This window comes from Triticum urartu, chromosome 6 (assembly GCF_003073215.2).
Source record: "Triticum urartu cultivar G1812 chromosome 6, Tu2.1, whole genome shotgun sequence".
Taxonomy (NCBI): Eukaryota; Viridiplantae; Streptophyta; class Magnoliopsida; order Poales; family Poaceae; genus Triticum; species Triticum urartu.
In genome coordinates, this window is record NC_053027.1 from 540,721,659 (window position 1) to 540,745,582 (window position 23,924).

A 23,924-nucleotide genomic window follows, 5' to 3' on the forward strand; every position below is an offset into this window, starting at 1 on the left:
ACCGGAGGAGAATGGCCCTCAACGATCTTGGCAAAAACAGGAAAGCACTGCAGCACGTTGATGTCATTGTGAGTTCCTGGCATACCAAAGAAGGAGTGCCAAATCCAGAGGTCCTGTGTGGCTACCGCCTCAAGCACCACACTGCAACCGCCTTTGGCGCCTTTGTACATCCCCTGCCAACCAAATGGGCAGTTCTTCCATTTCCAATGCATGCAGTCGATGCTTCCAAGCATCCCAGGAAATCCTCTTCCTGCATTCTGGGCTAGGATCCGAGCAGTGTCTTCCGCATTGGGTGTTCTCTAGTATTGTGGCCCAAACACTGCCACCACTGCCCGACAGAACTTGTAGAAACACTCTATGCTGGTGGACTCGGCCATGCGCCCATAGTCGTCGAGTGAATCACTGGGAGCTCCATATGCAAGCATCCTCATCGCTGTCGTGCACTTCTGGATGGAGGTGAATCCAAGAGCGCCAGTGCAATCCATCTTGCACTTGAAGTAGTTGTCGAACTCCCGGATGGAATTCACAATCCTGAGGAAGAGCTTTCGGCTCATCCGATAACGGCGCCGAAATGTTCTCTCGCCATGAAGTGGAGCATCGGCGAAGTAGTCGGAGTAGAGCATGCAGTAGCCTTGCAGACGATGCCGGTTCTTTGCTTTCACCCGCCCCGGCGCCGAGCCACCTCGCCGCGGCTTTTCACTGCTTGCCAGCAGCTGGGCGAGGGCGGCGAGCACCATCAGATGCTCTTCTTCCTGGACGTCGGCCGCGGCTTCCTCCTCCAGCAGCGCGGCGAGCTCTTCCTCCTCATCCGAGTCCATCGCCGAGACGGGCAAATCGCCGAACACCTTGCGCTCGGTGGCCGTGAACCCGCCGTTAAACCGCGCCTCCGCGGCCGGAAACTGCGACCGGAAACGCCCAGCTGTTGCGGGAGGGGCTGCCGCGGCGAAGCGCTGCTATTTTCCGACGGGGAATGGCTATCTACCGGAGTCGGGCGGCGGCCGTCGCCGGGATACAGCTAGTGGTGGCCAAGGGCGCGGGGGGTGCGAGGCGAGTCGGGGAAGAAAACCTTGACTTTTCCTCTGGCGGTGTGGGCCAGGCGTGCTTTTCCCTAGCGCCGGAGCCCCCAACGGCTCCCCAGCACGCCGGGTTCGGCCTGTGACCGCCGGGCGGAAAAAAGGTCCGAACCGGCGATTTTCGGCGTCCTGGGGGCGCGACTGGGCCGTTTTTCCGGCGCCAGCGCCGAAAAAGTGGCCTGGAGGGGCCTGTTGGGGGCGCGGCTGGAGATGCCCTTAGGATGATGACTTCCCGACTAACTATTACAAAAAAATTTGTCCGGCTTTAGTAAGGAAGGGGTGATGATGGCGGCGCCTTCAGCTCGCTTTACTGCTTGTAGTCGTCGCTAGGCGATCTACTGATCTAAATGTAATTTTTATTATTTCTGATGTTCTTTATACTACCATGATTGACAATGAATACATAAAAAAATTCCAAAAAGAATCATATAGAGTATATTTTAGTGGACTTACTAATATTTTTATTACTCTATTAGTAGCGGAGAAACTATAGACAAGTACTAGTACAACGTTTGAGGTGACGCAGATCCGTAACCCACGGTATTAACGATGGGTAGGCCCAATAGCATTCTACTTAGAACACAACGTACAGTTGAGGAAATATGTTAGCATACGCAACCTCTGCCTCCACTCCAAAAAAGTTAAGGGCTTTGTTTTAAAAAAAAGAGTTAAGGGTTCCTCTTCCTCGGGCCGGCGCCACCGCTAGTCTGCCTCATGTTCGGTGGTCTTAGGACCATAGGGCGTGGTGGATCTCGGCCCTTACCGATGGGAAGGCTTTGTTTTTAGACGTTTCCTTGAGTTTTATTAAGGTTAAGCCCAATCACATTCTACTTACAATACAAAGTACAGTTGAGGAAATCTGTTAGCATATGCAGCCGTCACCTTCTCTCAAAAAAAGTTTAGGATTTCCTCCTGACGGCGCCGGTGCCAGTCCACCTCATCTCCAGTGGCCTTAGGGCCAGGGGGTGGTAGATGTCTTCCCTTGCTTGCTGGTGGGAGATCTCAGTTTTTAGATGTTTTTTTTGAGTTTTTTAGGGTTTGTGTCCTACTCAGGAAAAGAGATGGCGGCGGCTCTCTAAAGATGGAATCATGTTCTTCCCGCCTAGCCCCCGCCCTAATGGTGCGTCTAGCACCGTCAGAGGGCGTGTGAAGGTGTGTCTGACGGATCACGGAGGATTCGGTCGATGGTTGTCTTTGGTGGATCTACTCAGATCCGGTCTTCATTCGTCTAGGTTCGTGTGTCTTCAGGTTGGATCCTCCTGATCTATGCATCTCTTCATCGGTGGCGGTTGCTGTTCTGGTGCGCTGGTCCTATGGGGCCTTATCACGATGACTTCTCGGCTGTCTACTACAACAAGTTTTTTCCGACTCCGGCAAGGGAGGGGCGATGACAGCGGCCTGCGTTCGGCTCAGTTCAGTACTTATAGTTGTCACTAGATGGTCTAGAGATCTGAATGCAATGTTTACTAATTCTGGTATTCGTTATACTGCCATGATTGAAGGAAATATGTTAGGCATACGTGAATTTATATTCAACGATTAGAGTAGGCTGCTTTTTTTAATGTTTGAATGGACGAAAGATGGATGATACGCTTTGAATTAGACTAATGACTTTATGGAGGATAATATTTTATATTTTAAGAAGTATTTTTTTTCTCGTTTTGTAATGGAAATATTAAAATTCAACCGTAAGATATTGCCAGTTTCTAACAAGATGACGTGGAAAATTTGTGTGGAGGCAATACTGTTCTGTAGGGCTTTCGATAACACATTTCCAAGATGTATTTTCTTACAAAAGCACAGATAGATAATGATCACCTTATGCATAACTACCAATACTTCTAGACAACCATAGGTGTAGAATGTTAAATTGCTGTCAGACAGTCCATCTTTAGGTGTAGCTGTTCCCCCTTTTTTTTTACTATAAATGAGGGTAGAAAAGTTGATTAAGATCATCTACCATTGCTGTAACGGCATAAGAAATTTCAACCGAAAAGAAGAAGATTATGAAGGTAAAAGGAGATCCTCTGGACCTGCCACTCTATGGTGTGAGCTGCCCCGTTCCCATCATCCCAATGTAGTCACCAAAAGTCACAGTCGGTGCATTCAAGCATGACACTATGCATCAAGTTTCTTTTCCAGTTCTTGTTCATCTTTAAATTCGACGGTATACTTTATTTCCAGCTGACCCAGTTTATACGTCTGAAGACTACAGGAAGGTTCACCGAGATGCTGTGCCGTTGCTGCAACGGCACGTCAATTTTGAAATTAATGGCTGTAATGTAAGTAAATAGTACGTTGCTAGTGGCACCCTAAAAAATATACCCTGCTAGTGGTAGATAGATAAAGCTGGATCAAAGCTCTGTTCTGGATACACCTGCTTATGCCACTTTTCATGCCCATGACCAGCATGAAGCCTGTCTCCTTTTTGCTACTCATCAAACTACTCTTTCTTGGCCTTAGTGTGGCACCCTTCATTGCCGGCGATGAGCATCAGTTCAGCTTCTCCGGCTTTTCCAACACCAACCTCACCCTTGACGGTGCGGCCTCGGTCACGCCCAATGGATTACTTATGCTCACCAATGGCTCGGCCCTGAGCATGGGCCATGCCTTCTATCCGAGTCCGCTGCACTTCCACAATTTGTCCGATGGGACTGTACAGACCTTCTGCATCTCGTTTGTCTTCGCCATCGTCCCCACCTACAAGGACTTGAGCAGCAATGGCCTCACCATGTTCATTGCACCGAGCAAGAATTTGCCAGCAGCGATGCCAATACAGTTCTTGGGTCTTCTCAACGACCAGAATAATGGCAATGAAACAAACCACATCTTCGCAATCGAGCTAGACACCTTTCAGAACTTGGAGTTCGAGGACATCAACGACAACCATATCGGTATTGACATCAACAGTCTCTATTCCATAAAATCCCACAATGCTGGCTTCTACCACGACGAGAGTGGCACCTTCCAGAGCTTGGGTCTCGATAGCCAAGAGGCCATGCAAGTGTGGGTGGACTACCACAGAGAGAAGACACAGATCGATGCCACCATGGCTCCTCTCGGCATGGTCAAACCTACAAGACCAACGGTTTCGGCCAACTACAACCTCTCAAGTGTGCTCACAGATGTGGCATACATTGGCTTCTCATCTGCACAAGGCAAGATAAACACGAAGCACTATGTGCTGGGTTGGAGTTTTGGCATGAACAGTCCTGCTCCAGCTATCAATCTCACCATCCTGCCAACACTACCTTCTGATCCTCATACCAAGTATCGACACCGTCTCTGGCTATTGGAGATCATTCTACCACTAGCAACGGCAGCACTCATCCTGTCTGTGGCTGCCGTTGTTTCCCTACTTGTGCGGAGGCATTTCAGGTATGCAGAGTTACGTGATGACTGGGAGGTCGAATTCGGTCCACACCGCTTCTCGTACAAGGATTTGTTCCATGCAACAGAGGGATTTGACGACAAAAACCTCCTAGGGGCCGGAGGATTTGGACGAGTATACAGAGGGGAGCTGCCAAGGTCCAAACTCAGGGTGGCTGTGAAGAGGGTGTCGCATGACTCGAAGCAAGGCATGAAGGAATTCATCGCCGAAATTGTTAGCATTGGCCGCCTTCAAAATCCAAATCTCGTACACTTACTTGGCTATTGCAGGCGTCAAGGTGAGCTCCTGTTAGTGTATGAGTACATGCCCAAAGGAAGCCTCGATAAGTACTTGTATGGTGAAGTGAACAACTCCACATTAAGTTGGGATCAGAGGTTTTGGATCATCAGGGGCATCGCGTCTGCACTGATTTATCTCCACGAGGAGTGGGAGAAAGTAGTTGTCCACCGAGACATCAAGGCAAGCAATGTGCTCCTTGATGATGAGTTGAACGCACGGTTGGGTGATTTCGGTCTAGCAAGGCTGTATGATCATGGTGTTGAGCAAGAAACTACTCGTGTTGTCGGCACCATCGGATACCTTGCTCCAGAGCTAGCACGGACGGCCAAGGGTACTCCTCTTACCGATGTATTTGCCTTTGGTGTATTTATTCTAGAGGTCACTTGTGGACAAAGACCTATCATGCAAAGCACACAAGATGAGCTGGTCATGTTGGTTGATTGGGTGCTTGAGCATGTGCAACAAGGATCACTCGAAGATGCAATAGATGTGAGGCTTAAAGGGCACTACAATGTCGGTGAGGCATATTTGGCGCTGAAGCTAGGACTACTGTGCTCACATCCGTTTGTGTGTGCAAGGCCTAGCATGCGGCAAGTGATCCAATACCTAGATGGGCATATTGAACCACCAGAGCTACCAGCACACCAGAGCTTCCAAGCGCTGGCCTTGATGCAAAATGAAGGGTTTGATCCATACATCATGTCATATCCTTCATCAACGAATGTTGGCACAATATCAAGCATTTCAGGAGGAAGATGAGCACTATGTTTGATGGCATTGATAGTGCTTACTCATCAATGATGTACCCTATAGAACATACAGTGTCTGTAATAAGGCTAATAACAGTATGTAAGGTTTGTTGCGTCATCAACAAGATTGATAGGTCTGGTAGAATGATAAGTACCATCTAAATAAACAGTTTGTAATAGGAGGCTCAACCTCAGGTGCCCAGCTATCAACTCTGTAATATAAATTTCATAGTTTTCTGATTTCTTCATAAAAATGTTTTGTGATTGCCTATTCTTTGTGAATTTTAATATTTACTCATTTGTTTCTCATGCACATCTTTATTTCTGGCGGGGGGATTCTGTATCACCTGGTGATTTGTCAGTGTGCTTCAGCAAAATGACCTTGTTAGCTCGTCCTCCTACCCCCAGAACTGGCAAGCGCCAGGAACGGCTGAACCGGAACCAGAAGGCTGGTGGGGCGTTGCCAAGGACAGAGAATTCTCTTTTACGCTAGTCCAACCTAAACTCGAGTCACCACCCAATGGCCAGCAGAAGAAGCTTCTTCCAATTGCTTGTGATTTTTATAAGAGTTTGTCTACACTGCAGTCAGATACTTCTAGATCATCAGATCCAAATACAATGGCACCTGTATCTTCTTCCTCCTCTGGACATTAGCTCAGTCCAAGCCTAGGAATGGTTAAGGGGAATGGGAGCAGCTCCACGTTGTCGACAAGGTAACTCTCCTTGTACTGGGAACAACACTCGCACCACCTACTTCTATCCGGCCCCTTTCTTTTCCTCCCCGGCCCTTGACGCGCACGCTAAGGTCGCCCGCAGCAAAATTAACCCATACTAGCAAAGAAAAGTTCAATAGTAACTAATTTAAGGAAACAGCTGGGTGTGCAATACTCCATGTATTATTGGTTGCAGCATCAGAAGAGGAACATAATTTTTACCAATGGATAAGAGCATGGAAGATGAAATGAAGTGACATTAGCATTCCATAAAGTATATGCACTTACTAAACAGGCACTAAAACAAACTGCAATATTTTTTGAAAAAATAAAATAAGCTGTAATTGAACTACAGTGCAACAGTATCATCAAACCTTAATGTCACCACTGTATCCAGCACTAACCAGAGAGCCATTTGTAGCATCACAACATAATCCAACTTCTTCTTTCACGTGTACAGTGCATTGCCAGTGAGCTATCAATGTAACTGCCACGACTAATCCCAGACTGAAGATTAAAATTTTCAAGCCAGCCACCTTCAGTGCCTAAAACAGTAAAATTACCACGCCCTGTTTATTGCACAAGACTGTCAGAAAAGAAAATGAATCATTAAGAATTTTAACCTCTGAGTCTTGGTAGTCCCAAGAAAGGTTGGTCTGATCTGGAGCCTACAAAGGAACTCAATACATCCAGATTAGAAAAACAAGCGTTACCTTATTGACTCAGTGCCTGAAGATGGTATCTGAACATGTTAACCAATAACAAAGTTCTGAAGAAGCCATACATGCTGTATATGGCATGTAATAATATTATACCAATCACGTGCACGCATCTCAGCTGAAAACATAGGATTTCATCAACTTAAAGGTCATACTTTTGTAAAGGTAAACATGTAAATAGAAAAAGGAATGCCAATCTGCCAAATAGCAAATGAGTAACAGATACAGTGCTACCACACCTATCATCTACAATTCTACCAACCCATTTAGGCACTAGTTGGTAATTTGGTGCGAAACTGCAGTGAGGGCTGCTGCAATTATGATAGACAATAGCCACATTAGTAAGATTCAATCGGTAAGAAAATGACAAGATAAAAACTTGGTATGTGAAACAGAGTTTTCTTGCATGCACTGCAATGTACCAGCATTGCAATATTCAACTTCCAAGTCTATGAACAGCACAATAGGTAACACCGGAAGGCTCCAATTGAAAAATCATCAGAGGTCCTGGATGTGGCAACATACATGATCAGAACAATTCAAAGGGACCTAATAATTTCTGACATCCATGAGAAGGTACCGGGTCGATGACAAAACAAAAGTACTGGGTCATGCAAGTCACGGACAGCGCCATGAGAATCCTGATCTGTGATCTCAAATCATGTCCGAGACGCTACCAGAGTCATTCATTGCATCAAACAAAATTCTACAAGGAACATCTACTCCATGTTAAAAAAAATCAAGAGCACCTATGTATAGACAGAAGTAAACGATGTCCTACTGTGGAACAATATCATTCCAAGCAGAGTAACGGTGGTCATCTCAAATTCTACAAATTGTTAACAAAAGAACCTGCAGGTCAAGATGTTGTTGGTAATTCTAAGTTTAAAGAGCAAAATTTTGTTGGTAATTCTAAGTTTAAAGAGTAAACTGTGGTTCTACCAAGAACAGTACTTGGGCTGCTGCTGCGCAGCAACATTTATATTCCCCCCCTTCACCCCCAGTGATGTGGGACTAAATATTCTCAGTCTAGTACATATTGTACAGTAGAGGCTGTTCTTACCCGAGCCCGAGCGGCCACGGCCGCCTGCCGCCCTGTCCCCGCCGCGCGCGCTGTCCACCACCACGCCGCCGACGCTGCGCTGGGTCCTCCTGCTCCACAACGCCGTCCGCCGGCGCCGGTGCTCGCCGGCCACCATCGATCTGCTTGACCTATCTAGAGCTGATCCACTCCACTCGCTCCGGCGCGCGAGAGGTCACTGCGGAAGAAGCGGAGGAAGGACGGCGGCGTGGAAGACGACGACGCATGGCTTGGGCCCCGGACCCTCGGTGAGGCGCTCACTTGGGCTTAGCTTGATGCGGCCCATTTCCTGCCATAGAAACTTCGTTTTACTGATGACACCCCGCACTTTGCTATTACTCAAAAAAAAAAACCCGCACTTTGCTCAGAAAAGAAAAGATGACACCCCGCACTTTGTCGCGGAAATTAATTGCTATATACTTGATGAAGTTACGATATGAATATTTCATTATGTAGTCCAGAAAATATAATGCTTAATCATTTCATCTGATAAAGAGCTTTGCTAATTTTGTCTTTATCCAAATGAATATGTACTAAGACTTTTATAATAGACAAATAAAACACCATTCTGGTTTTCATGTAAAATAACAAAAATGTTAACTGGCCAACCACAATTTTTTTTACAATAGCACTAGTGTCTCTGGAACCGTTTCCTCCTTGCGCCAATTACTGGTGGGACATCACCAACGCCCAATCGTCGCCATATTGCCCCCTAATTTAATTTCATATGATGCATTCATCTTAGGGCAGACCTCAATGTAGTTAATATTATGTTTGAAGTGCTTTGTACTTCCGATGATCTGTGTCTTTTCTTAAAGGGCAGTGCTAGGCACTGGTCGACCGACACCAGCACCCCTCTCGCATCACACCTGTTCAATATGATGCCTTCTAGTGGTCAGATCACTTCGTCCTTCCCCGACCCCAAAAAATCACACCAGATGCGCATGAGGAGAGAGCGCCAGGGAATACCGCCGGTTGCCGCCATGGACAGGCGAGGCGACTGCCCTTGAAGCATCGCCATCTCGCTGCCCTCGCACCGCCGCCGCTGGTCCCTGTTGTTGTCGTCGTCTCGCCTCGGTCCATGTTGTCCTTGTCGTCGCCCACATCAATAGCACCAGTGGTCACCAACACAAAAAATCATGTTGTCGATCCTAGCAACTCCGCCGCCGGTTGTAGCATCAACATCACATGTAATGCCTATGCATCAAGACCAAGTACCGATTCAGGAAAACGTGTAGCTGGTCCCAGCAACTCACCTCGCCGGTTGCAACATTGGTGGTCGCGTGGGCCACCTACGCAACATCTCGTGGCATGGTTCCAGCTCGCCGTAGTCATCGTTGTAGCATCCCGAGGTGACAGTTCTAGTGCGAGTGGTCACCAGTTCCAACTCACTACTGTCGTCGTTGCAGCATCCGCGGTCGCGGTTCCAACTTTCTACGGCCATGGTTGCAGCTTCTTGCAATCATGTTTCTTCGTCAGAGGGAAAGGGTGAGGTGGGCGACAGCCACCGGCACCCAAAGGAAAGACGTGCAAAGGTGGGCGGAGGCCATGGCCGGTCGGCACCGTAGCGGTAGTGGCCACGACAACTGCTGGGGAGAAGAGGAGAAGGTGAGCGTGTGGAGGAGAGATTTGGCTGCATGGATGAGATAAGGGAGAGAAAAGAGAGAAGAGGATCCGAGGAATATGAGTGGCTCGCGCTGTTACAAAGAGATAAAGGAGAGGGAGGGCGGTGTGTGAGCCTCATGTGAGACGTGTGTGCGTGATGTGGGCACACGACTGACGTAGTTTTCAGCCTGTCGAAATGTTTACTTTTCTTGAAAGTACTGTGATATTATGTACTGGGAGTGGGTCTTTTGCTCTTGGGCTCCATGGAGACTTATATTTTCAAACATTAAAAAATCAACTATTTAAATATAAAAAAATCTGAAAAAGATACACAAGTAATTATAGATGTATATTAAATGTGTGTGAAATTTCATCACGAAATACGTTTTTACGTGGTCTATAAAAACATCATGTGATTTAAAGTGAATAGTACATTTGCTAGAAATACCTGATTTTTTTAATTTCTGTGTAGCTCGCCTAGAAAGATATTTAATCATCAAACTTCACAGACAACATATATATCGATATGTATATGTATATGTATATTTTTTTCAGAATTTTTTGGAAAACTTTAAAATTTGAATTTTGAAGTTTTCAAATAGAGGGCTCCACGGAGCTCGAGCTCCATTAGGCAATTCCGAGTATGTAGTGCTCAAATAAAAATCCATGTCCATCCTCTTTTTGAAAACATCTTTATCTCTATCTCCACTACTTAAAAAGAATTTAAGATTTCATGTTTCATTTTTTCCCACCAGCTTTTCCTCCAACCTATTCTGTATGATAATCAACCACTTTAATTTATTTACTTCCTGAATCAATTTTACTTTAATTTACTTATCAAACTTCTGATCAAACAATAAGATAAATCACGAGCAGCATTTAATAAACATTTATTTATACAATTATATTAATATAGACAGATAAATCGCAAGCTAACTTACTAGGAGTACAATATTTATATCTCGGCAACGCACGTGCATGATGACACGACATGGGCGGCATCAAACCAAAGGCCGAGTGAGTTCATGTAAAAAGAAGGCCGAGTGAGCCCATCACTGGGAGAACACAGCCACACACAACGCCGACGGCCATCCCAGCTCGGCACCTCCGCCGCCGTACTCCCTCCATCTCCCCAATCTCGTATTTGCTTTCTCTGCACTCCCCAACCTCTCGTGCGCCGAAGCGGACAGGGGACCAGCTCGAGATCGGGCCGAGGAGACCGGTGACCGTTGAGCACCACCGGCGGCAACCGGCGTGGTGGTGGCGGAGGAGGAGGAACATGGGCAGCGTCGGCGGCGCCGGTGGTGAACAGAGCGCGAGCGGCGGAGCGGGCGGGGGCAGGCGGCGGCGGCCTCTCGCTCTCGGGCTTGGGTAAGAGCAACCTGAACTGTCTTACAGTCTGTACTACCCAGAGATACAATAGTAAGCCTGTACTCTGTACCACACTCAGATATAAGTCTGTACTATTATGCTGTCCATAGACATACAAGTAGAATGTTGCAATGCTTGGCGCATTGCGGTGCATCCCAGTAAACTCTGATTCAGACACCAAGTTTTTCTCCGGCCATTTGCTTATTGATTGTGTAAAGAAAAATCTTACTAATGTGGCTATTGTATACCATAGATGTCACGGCCTGCATTGCAGTTTCACACCACAATCCCAACCAGTGCGTAAATGAGTTTGTTGAATTTGTAGATGATATCTGATAGCACTACATCTGTTACCCAATATCTATAGTATTTTGACAGATTGGCATGCCCTTTTCTGTTTACATATTTGCTTGTACAATAATATAACCTTTAAGCTGATGAATAGCCGGTTCGGCCGTTCCTGGTGCTTGCTTATCCTGGGGTTAGGAGGAAGAGGAAGAGCTCATCTCATGCAAGGTCATCTCGCCGAAGCACACTTACAACTTACAAGCTGTGGCCGTAGCCACACCTGTTCTACAGCGCCAGTAATGGAAAGGCCATTCCCAAATTCTGACACCTCAATCTCAATATGTGTACATATCACCAGGTAATAGAGGATGTTCCCAAACAAATGCAAGATGTGCATGAGAAACAAATGAGTAATTACAGAGTTGATAGCTTAGCAGCTAAGGTGATCCTCCTATCGTAAACTTTTTATGCAGATGGTACTTATCATTGTACCAGATCTATCAATCTTGTTCATGAGGCAACAAATCTAGCTATTGACGGTAATAACGTACTTACAGGCTTTCATATCAATGCCTCATTAGCGTACATCATAGATAAGTAAGCACTCTGAGCACCATCAAACATAGTGCTCATCTTCCTCCTGAACTGCTTGATATTGTGCCTGCACTCGTTGATGAAGGATATGACATGATGTATGAATCGAACCCTTCATTTTGCATCAAGGCCAATGCTTGGAAGCTCTGGTGTGCTGGTAGCTCTGGTGGTTCGATATGCCCATCTAGGTATTGGATCACTTGCCGCATGCTAGGCCTTGCACATGCAAATGGGTGTGAGCACAGTAGTCCTAGCTTCAGCGCCAGATATGCCTCTTCGACATTGTAGTCCCCTTTAAGCCTCACATCTATTGCATCAGCAAGTGATCCGTGTTGCGCGTGCTCAAGCACCCAATCAACCAACATGACCTGCTTATCTTGTGTGCTTTGCATGATAGGTCTTTGGCCACAAGTGACCTCTAGAACAAATATACCAAATGCAAATACATCGGTAAGAGGAGTACCCTTGCCTGTGCGTGCTAGCTCTGGAGCAAGGTAGCCAATGGTGCCAACAACACGAGTAGTTTCTTGCTCAACACCACGATCATACAACCTTGCTAGACCGAAATCACCCAACCGGGCTTCAACTCATCATCAAGGAGCACATTGCTTGCCTTGATGTCTCGGTGGACAACTACTTTCTCCCACTCCTCGTGGAGATAAATCAATGCGGATGCGATGCCCCTGATGATCCAAAACCTTTGATCCCAACTTAATGTGGAGTTGTTGTCCACTTCACCATACAAGTACTTATCGAGGCTTCCTTTGGGCATGTACTCATACACTAACAGGAGCTCACCATGACGCCTGCAATAGCCAAGTAAGTGTACGAGATTTTGATTCTGAAGGCGGCCAATGCTAACAATTTCTGCGATGAATTCCTTCATTCCTTGCTTGGAGTCATGTGACACCCTCTTCACAGCTATCCTTAATTTGGACCTTGGCAACTCTCCTCTGTATACTCTTCCAAATCCTCCGGTCCCTAGGAGGTTTTTGTTGTCAAATCCTTCTGTTGCACGGAACAAGTCCTTATACGAGAACCGGTGTGGGCCAAATTCGACCTCCCAGTCGTCATGTAACTCTGCATACCTGAAATGCCTCCGCACAAGTAGGGAAACAACGGCAGCCACAGACAGGATGAGTGCTGCCGTTGCGAGTGGTAGAATGATCTGCAATACCTGCAGACGACGTCGATCCTTGGTATGGGGACCAGGAGGTAATTTAGGCAGCATGGTGAGATCGATGGCTGGAGCAGGACTGTTCATGCCAAAACTCCAACCGATCACATAGTGCTTCGTGTTTATCTTGCCTAGTGCAGCTGAGAAGCCGATGTACGCCACATCTGTGAGCACAGTTGAGAGGTTGTAGTTGGCTGATACTGTTGGCCTTGTAGGTTTGGCCATGCCGAGAGGAGCCATGGTGGCGTTGATCTGTATATTCTCTCTATGGTAGTCCACCCACACCTGCATCGGCTTTTGGTCATCGAGACCCAAGCTCTGGAAGGTGCCATTCTCGTCGTGGTAGAAGCCAGCATCATGGGACTGTATGGACTGGAGGCTGTTGATGTCGATTCCGATATGGTTGTCGTTGATGTCTTGGAACTCCCAGTTCCGGAAGGTGTCGAGCTCGACTGCAAAGATGTGGTTTGTTTCGTTGCCATTGTTCTGGTGGTTGAGAAGGCCCAAGAACTGTATCGGCATCGCCGCTGATAAATTCTTGCTCGGTGCGATGAACACGGCCATGCCGTTGCTGCTCAAGTAGTCGTTGTAGATGGAGGCGATGGCGAAGATGAATGAGACGGAGAAGGACTGCACAGTCCCGTCGGACGAATTGTGGAAGCGCAGCGGAGTCGGATAGAAGGCGTGGCCCGTGCTCAGGGCCGTGCCATTAGTGAGCACAAGTAACCCGGCGGGCGTGACCGACGCCATACCATCAAGGGTGAGGTTGGCGTTGGAAAAGCCGGAGAAGCTGAACTGGTGCTCATCACCGGCGACGAAGGGTGGTGCCACGGCAAGGCCAAGAGAGAGTAGTAGCTCGAGCAGCAGAAGCTTCATGCTGGGCATGGGTGTAGGCATGCAAGAAAAATGGCTGTGGGTGTATGGATGTAATTTTACTTGGGCATTGCGTTACAGAGAAACTTGATGCAAAATCCCATGCCTGGATGTAGTGTATATGATCCGTGACGGTTTGTAATAATACTCGATCTCTGACTGCCTTTTAGCCACTAATAAGTTGGGACGATGGGAAACTGGCAGCTCACACTTTGAGCCTTCAGAGTGCCAAGTCTTCAGAATTGACACAATCTCCACCAACCTTTCCTAGTCCTCTGATGCTTGTGTTAAATTTATTGTGCCGTTACAGCAACGGCGCGTGATCTCAGTCAACCTTTTCTACTATTCTGCCCGGTAAGTCTGGATCGCCCGACTTAAAAGTAAACAGATACACCCAATGATGGACCGTTCGACGCACAGTTTTCAACGTTCTTATGTATTACCTGAAGTCACATTTTCCACACCATCTTGTAAGAAACGGTCAAACTGACGGTTTTTCTCAAGGTCCATTTGTTGTACTCCCTCCGTTCCTAAATATCCCCTCTGTCCAAAAAAGCTTGTCCCAAACTTGTCTTTCAAATAGATGTATCTAGCACTAACTTGATGCTAGATACATCAATTTGAAGGACAAGCTTTTTCGGACGGAGGGAGTATAAATCTCTCTAGAGATTCCACTACGGACTACATACGGAGCAAAATGAGTGATCTACACTCTAAAGTATGTCTATATACATCCATATGTAGTCCGCGTTGAAATCTCTAAAAAGACTTATATTTAGAAATGGAGGAAGTAATTTCCATTAGGAAAAATTGTAAACACGACTTTATGAAAAGTAAACAAATAAGGTCCAATGCCGAAACTTGCATCTCATCTTCTTACTGATAGCATTTCTATACACACTAACTAAAGGAAGAAAAGTGTGGCTAGGATGACTTTGGCACCCTGAAGTGTGAAATTGTGAATTGCCACGTTTCCTACATCCCTGTGTAATCTTCCACAAGTGCAAGCCAGAGAGCAGTACTACGAATAACATCGAGATTATACGACGGATTCAAATTTGAAATTCATAAGAAATCCTTCTTAGTTCTTGTCCATATCATGATGCCGCTGTTTACCTCTAGTCCGACAATTCAAAATTACTTGACTGAAGACTACAAAGTTTATTAAGATCCTCAGTGGTTGCTGCCACGAAACTGCGGTGGAAACGGGTGGATACGATCTCTGTTAGAATGGCGTTGATTAAGATCCTCTGCCATTGCTTTTCAACAAAAGAAAAAAAAATCGACAAACCCCTGTCGTTGTTGTAACGGCATAACAATTCAACACAGATCAGAAGATAGGAAGGTTGGTGGCGATCCTCTGGACTTGGAACCATAAAGTGTGAACTGCCAATTTCCTGTCATCACATGGTAATCGTCAGAAGTCACACTTAGAGTGCATTATGCATACATGCGTGTAATTATGCATCAAGTTCCCCTTTCAGTTCTTGTCTATCTTTAAAATTCAAGAGTGAATTCCAGTTTTTACCCCTAAGTTTAACATTTTTGACGCTAATTACCCTATTTAAGAGAATTTCATCCGGCATATCCCATTTAACAAAAATGTTGCCACAAATTACCCTTTTCTATTTTTTGTGAGTGTTCTGATCTATGGGCCCCGATTACCAGGTCCACGTGGCGTGCCACGTCGTCGGTTTTTTTCCTTGGCGACTTTTCTACACACTGAACCGATTCGCCAGCTTCTGCCGACCGGACTGGGCCGATGGCAAGCACACGCAGACGCATGTCCTCACCGATTTACAGGTCGCTTGAGTCTGATGCACCACGATCCCATCCAATCCCGCCACGCATATCTCGCTGGAGTCTGTTGCACCACGCATGGATCACTAGAGGAGAGGGTAAACCCTGGACTTTGCCCATGGATCACCGGAGCATCATCAAACCAACCATCACAGAATCACTAGAGGAGTTAACTGCACCCTGTATCAAGCGAGAACTATTCACACATACAGTAGGCCAACGATGTATGTACTAGTTCCATGGAGAAACAATTCAGAGGAAGAAAGAAATACCTGAACTTGCTGACAGTGACGGGCGGGGCGGGATAACGCGCCAGCATGGGACTACACGCTCGAGGCACGGCAGCCGCACGCCATTGTCGTCGCCGCCCTTCAACACCCTCCGCCACCGTTGCGGCCCTTAGGCACCCGCCGTCTCCGTTGCCGCCATTCAGCACCCGCAGTTGCCGTCGATGTCATTCAGCACCTGCAGCTGCCGTCGTTTCCCTTCAGCACCCGCCGTCGCCGTCGCCGTCGCCGCCGTAAGCGAATCCCTAACCCTAGGCGCGAGCGAGAGTGGTGCGTGCGGTAAGAAGCCGGGCGACCGGTGCATGTGCTAGGCTAGACGCGAACGCGGTGCGGCCCGGGTCGAGCGTCGATCGCCACGACTGACGGTGCGTGCGGTTCAGCGATCCGGTCGGGCTCAGCGGCGCGGACTGGTTTCACATGAGGAAAAAACCCAGAAAAACCGACGACGTGGCATGACACATGGACTTTGCAATCGGGACCCATGAATCAGAATGCTCACAAAAAATAGAAGAGGGTAAACCCTGGCAACACTTTTGTTAAATTGGGTATGCCGGATGAAATTCTCTTGAATGGAGTAATTAGTGTCAAAAATGTCAAACTTAGAGGTAAAAACTGGAATTCACTCAAAATTCAACGGTATACTCTCGGTTCAGTTGTCCCAGTTTACATGACAAATGACTATAAAAGTTTGTCAGAGATGCCCCGCTGTTACTGCATTAGCACACTAATTTTTAAAGGCAGCTAGTAAGCAAATACAACAAGCCTTATACTCAGCGCCCAGCAACATGGGAACAACCCGGGAGGCAGGAATATGTGATGTTGGATCACTCATCAAAAGATATCCCGATATGTCCAGAAAAACGAAGAGAAATTGTCACCCGCTTGCCCAACGATCGCTCTCCATCTTGCAGAACTAGGAGAGTCGCAGCCGCTGTCGATGGGCATCCCGTCGGCATCGCCGCTTCCCGCCGAGTCGCTCTCATGAGAGCGGCACAGGGCCTTGTGTTGCGGTTGTCTTTCCACACGCTAATATCCAAGTTAATCCAAATCAATATTTTTGTCTGTGACGCAAGCAAACTACCACACACGCTCTTGCCTTACACTGGTAAATCTGGACCAAATCTCTGCTCTGGTGTTTTTTAAAATAAAATTCCATGATGTTCCTCCACAAAAGCATCCATAGATAATGACTACCTTATGCATGTTGAAAAATAGTGCATAGAATGGGCGCAGGATGTTGAAAATTAGCAGCATGGACTTTGAAGGGAGCTTGGTGTAATTATAAAGCATGCTGCTGTGTATAATCTTAAACGAACTTGCAGAGTTGCAATGGGCAACGAAAATCTCATTCGATCGAGCATACCTCATTGAGTAGTTGCAACTTCGGAGCCACAAACAGCTTCCGGCGATGACAAGTAGGAAGCGTGCGTCGTTCCTTCCGTCCCTCCTCCTCCTCCTCTTATTTGGTCTCACCATCGCAGCCTTTGCCGCGGGCGATGATCAATTCATCTTCTCCGGCTTCACACAATCCAGCCTAGCCCTCGACGGCGGTGCCGTGGTCACACAAGGCGGCCTCCTCGACATGTCCAACGGCACAAACAATGTCAAGAGCCATGCGCTTTACCCCACTCCACTGCGCTTCCGCAATTCATCCACCGGTGGTAAAGTGCAATCATTCTCGGCCGCCATCGTTTTCTGCATCGTCGGCGCATTCCCTGGCGTGAGTGCCAATGGCTTGGCCTTCTTCATCGCCCCAAGCAGGAACCTCTCGGACGCACTGCCAACGCAGTACTTTGGTATCCTGAAGCAGCAAAACAGTGCCAACCTCTTTGTTATCGAGATTGACACCTTCCAGAACCCTGACATGCAAGACATCAACGACAACCACATCGGCATCGACATCAACAGCGTTTTCTCCTTGCCATCTCACGCGGCTGGCTTCTATGAAGACTCTAGTGGCGCCTTCAAGAACTTGACGCTGAACACCCAGATAGAACTGCAGTTGTGGGTGGACTATGAGGAGGAGGAAACAAGGATCAATGTGACCTTGGCTCCACTTCATGTGGGAAAACCCTCCAAGCCACTGTTGTCCGCGACCTATGACCTCTCAACCGTGCTCACGGAGACGGCTTATATTGGTTTCTCATCCACGGCTGAAATTATGGACACCCGTCATTATGTTCTTGGATGGAGCTTTGGCATGAACGGGCAAGCAGCTCCGTCCATTGACATCTCCAAGCTTCCAAAGGTTCCTCGTCTACGACAAAAGGGCCAGTCCATGCTCTTGGCGATCATCCTCCCAATAGCCACCGCGGCACTGATAATCTCTATGGGCACCATTGTCACTCTGATGGTGCGAAGAAAAAGGAGGTATAGGGAGGTGCGCGAGGATTGGGAGAGCAAGTTTGGTCCACACCGGTTCTCGTACAAGGATTTGTTCAAGGCTACTCAGGGATTTAAGAGCAAGAACCTAGTTGGAGCTGGAGGGTTTGGGGAGGTATACAGAGGGGTGCTTAAACTGTCCAAGAAGGAGATTGCCGTGAAGAGGATGTCCCATGAGTCAAGACAAGGGATGAAGGAGTTCATCACCGAGGTTGTTAGCATTGGCCGGTTGCGGCATCGCAACCTAGTCCAGCTACTTGGCTATTGCAGGCGGAAAGGTGAGCTGATGCTGGTGTACGATTACATGTCAAATGGCAGCCTTGACAAATATATACACTGTCAAGGGGATGACAAGCCCACCTTAAATTGGGCTCAGAGGTTTCAAGTCATCAAAGGTATCGCTACCGGCTTGCTCTACCTCCACGAGAAGTGGGAGAAAGTTGTGGTCCACCGAGACATCAAGGCAAGCAATGTCCTCCTCGACCATGAAATGAATGGGCGACTCGGTGACTTTGGTCTTGCACGGCTATATGATCATGGCACCGATCCACAAAGCACACACATGGTCGGCACAATGGGATACCTTGCCCCCGAGCTAGTACGCACAGGCAAGGCATCTCCTCTTACCGATGTGTACGCCTTCGGCATGTTTCTTCTCGAAGTTACATGTGGGCAAAAGCCTATGAAGCAAGATGCAGAGGGAAATCAGGTTTTCCTGGTGGACTGGGTCCTAGAGCACTGGAACAATCGACTGCTTAGCAGAACAGTGGACACAAGGCTCCAAGGCGACTACAGCGTTGACGAAGCATCCCTCGTGCTGAAGATAGGACTTTTGTGCCTGCACCCGTTTCCTGGTTCGAGGCCTAGCATGCGAGAAGTCATGCAATACCTCGACGGTGAGACCCCGCTGCCTGAGCTGAAGCCGACGCAGCTGAGCGTGGACATGCAGGGGTTGATGCAGGACAGCGGGTTCAACACTTCTGTAATGTCTTATCCCCAGCTGATGTCAAGCTTCGGCACAGTGTCCGACCTCTCGGGAGGACGATGATCTCCATGGTGTTAGTAATTCTGGCAACTAGTTGCCTGTGCACCCCATGTTTCCTTTTCTCTATTTTTGGACTTTCAAGTTCTCAGAAATTGTGAAATAATTCATGGATGTAAGTTATATTATATAATTCGCTTCTGCTAGAACTCATAACAAAATATACATCTTGTAACCTTTACAAAAAAAAGACAAATTTATATCATGTACATGTCATTAAACAGATGTACAGAACACTATTCATTTGAATCTTGTCACCTTTTTCTAGGTCATATTTTTTAGGAATGAAAAAAAATAAAAAAAAGAGCACGGATGATATTCTAGCTTGACATATGAGTATGATGATCAATTAGATGTTCACATCTCTTCATTATGCTCATAACTCGTATAGCTAGAAATAAATTTCAATCTATTGGATGGGTTATTGAGAAAAACTAGCACTTTTTGAGGAATTTGAGAGGAATCCATCCTTTCGGAAAATACATGGGTAATCATGGTTGTATGTGATCCCAATTACAAAGAAAGTATTTATCAAAAATGAAAAAAAATTGTACATGTACATTGAGTAAATATGTCAGTGTTATCTAAATTTAGTCATTTGTTGTTGTACAAAGGAAGATAGACACTCAACACTAGTAATTAGCAAGGTGCCCTCACAAATGCGAGGGCGTCATCTATTAGTACGTCAAATGTGTTAATAGTTTTAAAGATGAATCTTAACGATGGATAAGAACTGAAAAACAACTGAAAGTATACTGTTGAATTTTAAAGATGGACAAGAACTAGAATATCAACTTGATGCATAATTCCACGCGTGGATGAACAGTGCGCTCTAAATGTGACTTCTGACGATTGCCTTGGGATGACATGAAATTGGCAGCTCACACTTCAGAGTTCCATCAACCTTTCTAATATTCTGATGCTGAAATTTATTATGCCGTTACAGCAACGGCAGAGGATCTCAATCAACCTTTTTCGAGTATTATGTGTAGTAATTTGGATGTTGTGGAAAATCTGTTTGACGCAATACTGTTCTGTGGGATTTTTCAACAACAAATTTCCAAGATATATCTAGAACTGGATACAAATGGATGTATCTAGAACTAAAATACATCTAGATACATCCATTCCCAGGACAAGTATTTCCGGATGGAGGGAGTACTTAGAAAAGGTTGATTGAGATCCTCCGCCGTTGCTGTGACGGCATAACAAATTTCAAGATGAACAACAGAGGATTAGGAAGGTTGGTGGAGATAGTCTGGACCTGGCACTCTGAAGTGTGAGCTGGTAGTTTCCCATCATCCCAAGTTAGTCGCCAAAAGTCACAGCCAGAGAGTATTAATACACACCGTCTTAGATCATGCACTGCATCCACACATGGAATTATATCTACGCTTCCTTTTCAGTTCTTGTCCATCTTTAAATTCAACGGTATACTTCCGGTCCGGTTGACCAGATTTACATGACAAAAGACTACAAAAAGGTCGCTCGCACATCGATGTTCAAGCTAATCTAAATCAATGTCTTTGGTCTTTGACGCAAGCAAAACTAGGACGCAGTAGCTTAGACACATAAAGTTGGATCAAAGCAGTGTTCTAGAGCTAAGTTAACAAAAAGGAAGTCCTACCGTTGGTGAAAAGACTGCATGCAATGCAATGTTGAGAGTCCTCTGATTTGACTGATACACGGCCGAGTAGAGTAAGAGGTCCGGCATTTCCCAGCTATAATAACATCCATACATGCACCTGCTTATGCCAGCCATTTTTCATGCCCATGCTCATGACCATGTCCGGCATGAAGCGTATCTCCTTGTTGCTACTCAAGCTACTACTCTCTCTTGGCCTTAGCGTGGCACCACCCTTCATTGCCGGCGATGAGCACCAGTTCAGCTACTCCGGCTTTTCCAACACTAGCCTCACCCTCGACGGCGCGGCCTCGGTCACGCCCAACGGGTTACTTATGCTTACCAACGGCACGTCCCGGAGCATGGGCCGCGCATTCTATCCTGACCCGCTGCGCTTCCGCAATTCATCCAACGAGGCTGTACAATCCTTCTCCGTTTCGTTCATCTTCGCCATGGTCTCCATCTACAAGGACTTGAGCAGCAATGGAATCGCCATGTTCATTGCGCCGAGCAAGAATTTGTCCACGGCGATGCGGATGCAGTACTTGGGACTTCTCAGCAATCAGAATGATGGCAATCAGACAAACCACATCTTCGCAATCGAGCTAGACACCTTCCAGAACTGGGAGCTCCAAGACATGAATGACAACCATGTTGGTATTGACGTCAACAGTCTCCGCTCCATACAATCCCATGATGCCGGTTTCTACCATGACAAGAATGGCACCTTCCAGAGTTTGAGTCTCGATAGCCAAGAGGTGATGCAGGTGTGGGTGGACTACCATGGAGAGAAGATGCAGATTGATGCCACCATGGCTCCTCTCGGCATGGCCAAGCCTACAAGACCAATAGTATCAGCCAACTACAACCTCTCAAGCGTGCTCACAGATGTGGCATACATCGGCTTCTCATCTGCAGAAGGCAAGATAACGAAGCACTATGTGCTCGGTTGGAGTTTTGGCATGAACAGTCCTGCTCCAGCTATCAATCTCACCATGCTGCCAAAACTACCTCTTGATCCTCATACCAAGGATCGACGTCGTCTACCAGTATTGCAGATCATTCTACCACTTGCAACAGCAGCACTCATCCTGTCTGTGGCTGCCGTTATTTCCCTGCTTGTGCGGAGGCATTTCAGGTATGCAGAAGTACGTGACGACTGGGAGGTCGAATTCGGCCCACACCGCTTCTCGTACAAGGATTTGTTCCGTGCAACAGAAGGATTTGACAACAAAAACCTCCTAGGGGCCGGAGGATTTGGAAGAGTATACAGAGGAGAGCTGCCAAGCTCCAAACTAAGGATAGCTGTGAAGAGGGTGTTGCACGACTCCAGGCAAGGCATGAAGGAATTCATTGCAGAAATTGTCAGCATTGGCCGCCTTCAGAATCCAAATCTTGTGCACTTGCTTGGCTATTGCAGACGTCAAGGTGAGCTCCTGTTAGTGTATGAGTACATGCCCAAAGGAAGCCTCGATAAGTACTTGTATGGTGAAGTGGACAACTCCACATTAAGTTGGGACCAAAGGATTTGGATCATTAGGGGCATCGCATCTGCACTGATTTATCTCCACGAGGAGTGGGAGAAGGTAGTTGTCCACCGAGACATCAAGGCAAGCAATGTGCTCCTCGATGATGAGTTGAATGCACGGTTGGGTGATTTCGGTCTAGCAAGGTTGTATGATCATGGCGTTGAGCAAGGAACTACTCGTGTTGCTGGCACCATTGGATACATTGCTCCGGAGCTAGCACGCACGGGCAAGGGTACTCCTCTTACCGACGTATTTGCCTTTGGTGTATTTATTCTGGAGGTCACTTGTGGACAAAGACCTATCATGCAGAGCACACAAGATGAGCTGGTCATGTTGGTTGATTGGGCGCTTGAGCATGTGCAACAAGGGTCACTAGATGATGCAATAGATATAAGACTTAAAGGGCAGTACAATGTCAGCGAGGCACATCTGGCACTGAAGCTAGGACTACTGTGCTCACACCCATTTGCATGTGCAAGGCCTAGCATGCGGCAAGTGATCCAATACCTAGATGGGCATATTGAACCACCAGAGCTACCAGCACACCAGAGCTTCCAAGCACTGGCCTTGATGCAAAATGAAGGATTCGATTCATACATCAGGTCATATCCTTCATCAAAGAGTGTTGGCACAATGTCAAGCATTTCAGGAGGAAGATGAGCACTATGTTTGATGGTGCTCAGAGTGCTTACTTATATTGCACATGTAATGAGGCATGCACGTACGTTCTTACCTTCGATAGCTAGATTTGTTGCTTCATGAACAAGATTGATAGGTCTGGTAGAATGATAAGTGCCATTTGAATAAAGAGTTTATAATAGGAGGCTCATCTTAGCTGCAGAGCTATAAAGTCTGTAATATAGTTCTGTGGTTTCTTCATAAAACGTTTTGTGATTATTTTTCTTTGTGAATCTGAATATTTATTCATTTGTTTCTCATGCATATCTTCTTGCATTTGTTTGTGATATCCTCTATTACCTGGTGATATGTAGACAGATTGAAATTGATTTGTCAAAATTTGGGAAGGGCTTTTCCACTACTGGTGGCCATGGCCGGGGTTGGAAGTGTGCTTCAGTGAGACGAACGGCCTTTCCAATTGCTTGTGCTTTTTATAGGAGTTTGTCCGCAGCGCATCCGTGCTTCTAGACCACTAGATCCAAATCCAATGACACTTGTATCTTCTTCCTTCTGTGGACATCAGCTCCGTCCTAGCTTAGGAATGGTTAAGGGATCGGGAGCAGCTCCACGCCGTCGACAAGATACCTCTCCTTGTCCCGGGAACAACACTTGCACCACCTCCCTCTTCTATCGACCTCCTTTCTTTTCCTACTTGGCCTAGGAGTGCAT

At 46.8% G+C, this 23,924-nt stretch overlaps 3 protein-coding genes, 1 long non-coding RNA gene and 1 pseudogene across 9 annotated transcripts; 3 read left to right on the forward strand and 2 right to left on the reverse strand.

Moving 5' to 3' along the window:
- Positions 1-741: 741 nt before the first annotated feature.
- LOC125515063 (L-type lectin-domain containing receptor kinase SIT2-like) lies at positions 742-5,735 on the forward strand. Its single transcript, XM_048680485.1, has one exon. The coding sequence runs from the start codon at positions 3,457-3,459 to the stop codon at positions 5,500-5,502; it is 2,046 nt and encodes a 681-aa protein (XP_048536442.1). The 5' UTR covers positions 742-3,456; the 3' UTR covers positions 5,503-5,735.
- A 673-nt stretch (positions 5,736-6,408) lies between these two features.
- On the reverse strand, positions 6,409-9,689 carry LOC125515064. 6 transcript variants are annotated; one of them, XR_007286768.1, is made up of 4 exons: positions 9,262-9,688; positions 8,975-9,156; positions 6,919-8,294; positions 6,409-6,774 (listed from the first exon to the last, which is right to left on the reverse strand). It is a non-coding gene; the product is annotated as an uncharacterized LOC125515064 (long non-coding RNA). The 6 variants fall into 6 exon arrangements; XR_007286767.1 differs by having other exon boundaries at positions 6,919-7,042; positions 7,164-8,294; positions 8,975-9,688; XR_007286765.1 differs by having other exon boundaries at positions 6,919-7,431; positions 7,988-8,294; positions 8,975-9,685.
- A 1,780-nt stretch (positions 9,690-11,469) lies between these two features.
- On the reverse strand, positions 11,470-14,060 carry LOC125515066 (annotated as a pseudogene).
- Positions 14,061-17,344: 3,284 nt separating this feature from the next.
- Positions 17,345-19,499, forward strand: LOC125512775 (L-type lectin-domain containing receptor kinase SIT2-like). The gene has a single exon (XM_048677858.1). The coding sequence runs from the start codon at positions 17,409-17,411 to the stop codon at positions 19,428-19,430; it is 2,022 nt and encodes a 673-aa protein (XP_048533815.1). The 5' UTR covers positions 17,345-17,408; the 3' UTR covers positions 19,431-19,499.
- A 1,704-nt stretch (positions 19,500-21,203) lies between these two features.
- On the forward strand, positions 21,204-23,237 carry LOC125512776 (L-type lectin-domain containing receptor kinase SIT2-like). Its single transcript, XM_048677859.1, has one exon. It carries the CDS (start codon positions 21,204-21,206, stop codon positions 23,235-23,237), a length of 2,034 nt encoding a protein of 677 aa, XP_048533816.1.
- The last annotated feature ends 687 nt before the right edge of the window (positions 23,238-23,924 follow it).

Coding starts and splice junctions, on each gene's coding strand:
- LOC125515063 (XM_048680485.1), top strand. CDS start 3,457: ATGCCACTTTTCATGCCCATGACCAGCATGAAGCCTGTCTCCTTTTTG.
- LOC125512775 (XM_048677858.1), top strand. CDS start 17,409: ATGACAAGTAGGAAGCGTGCGTCGTTCCTTCCGTCCCTCCTCCTCCTC.
- LOC125512776 (XM_048677859.1), top strand. CDS start 21,204: ATGACCATGTCCGGCATGAAGCGTATCTCCTTGTTGCTACTCAAGCTA.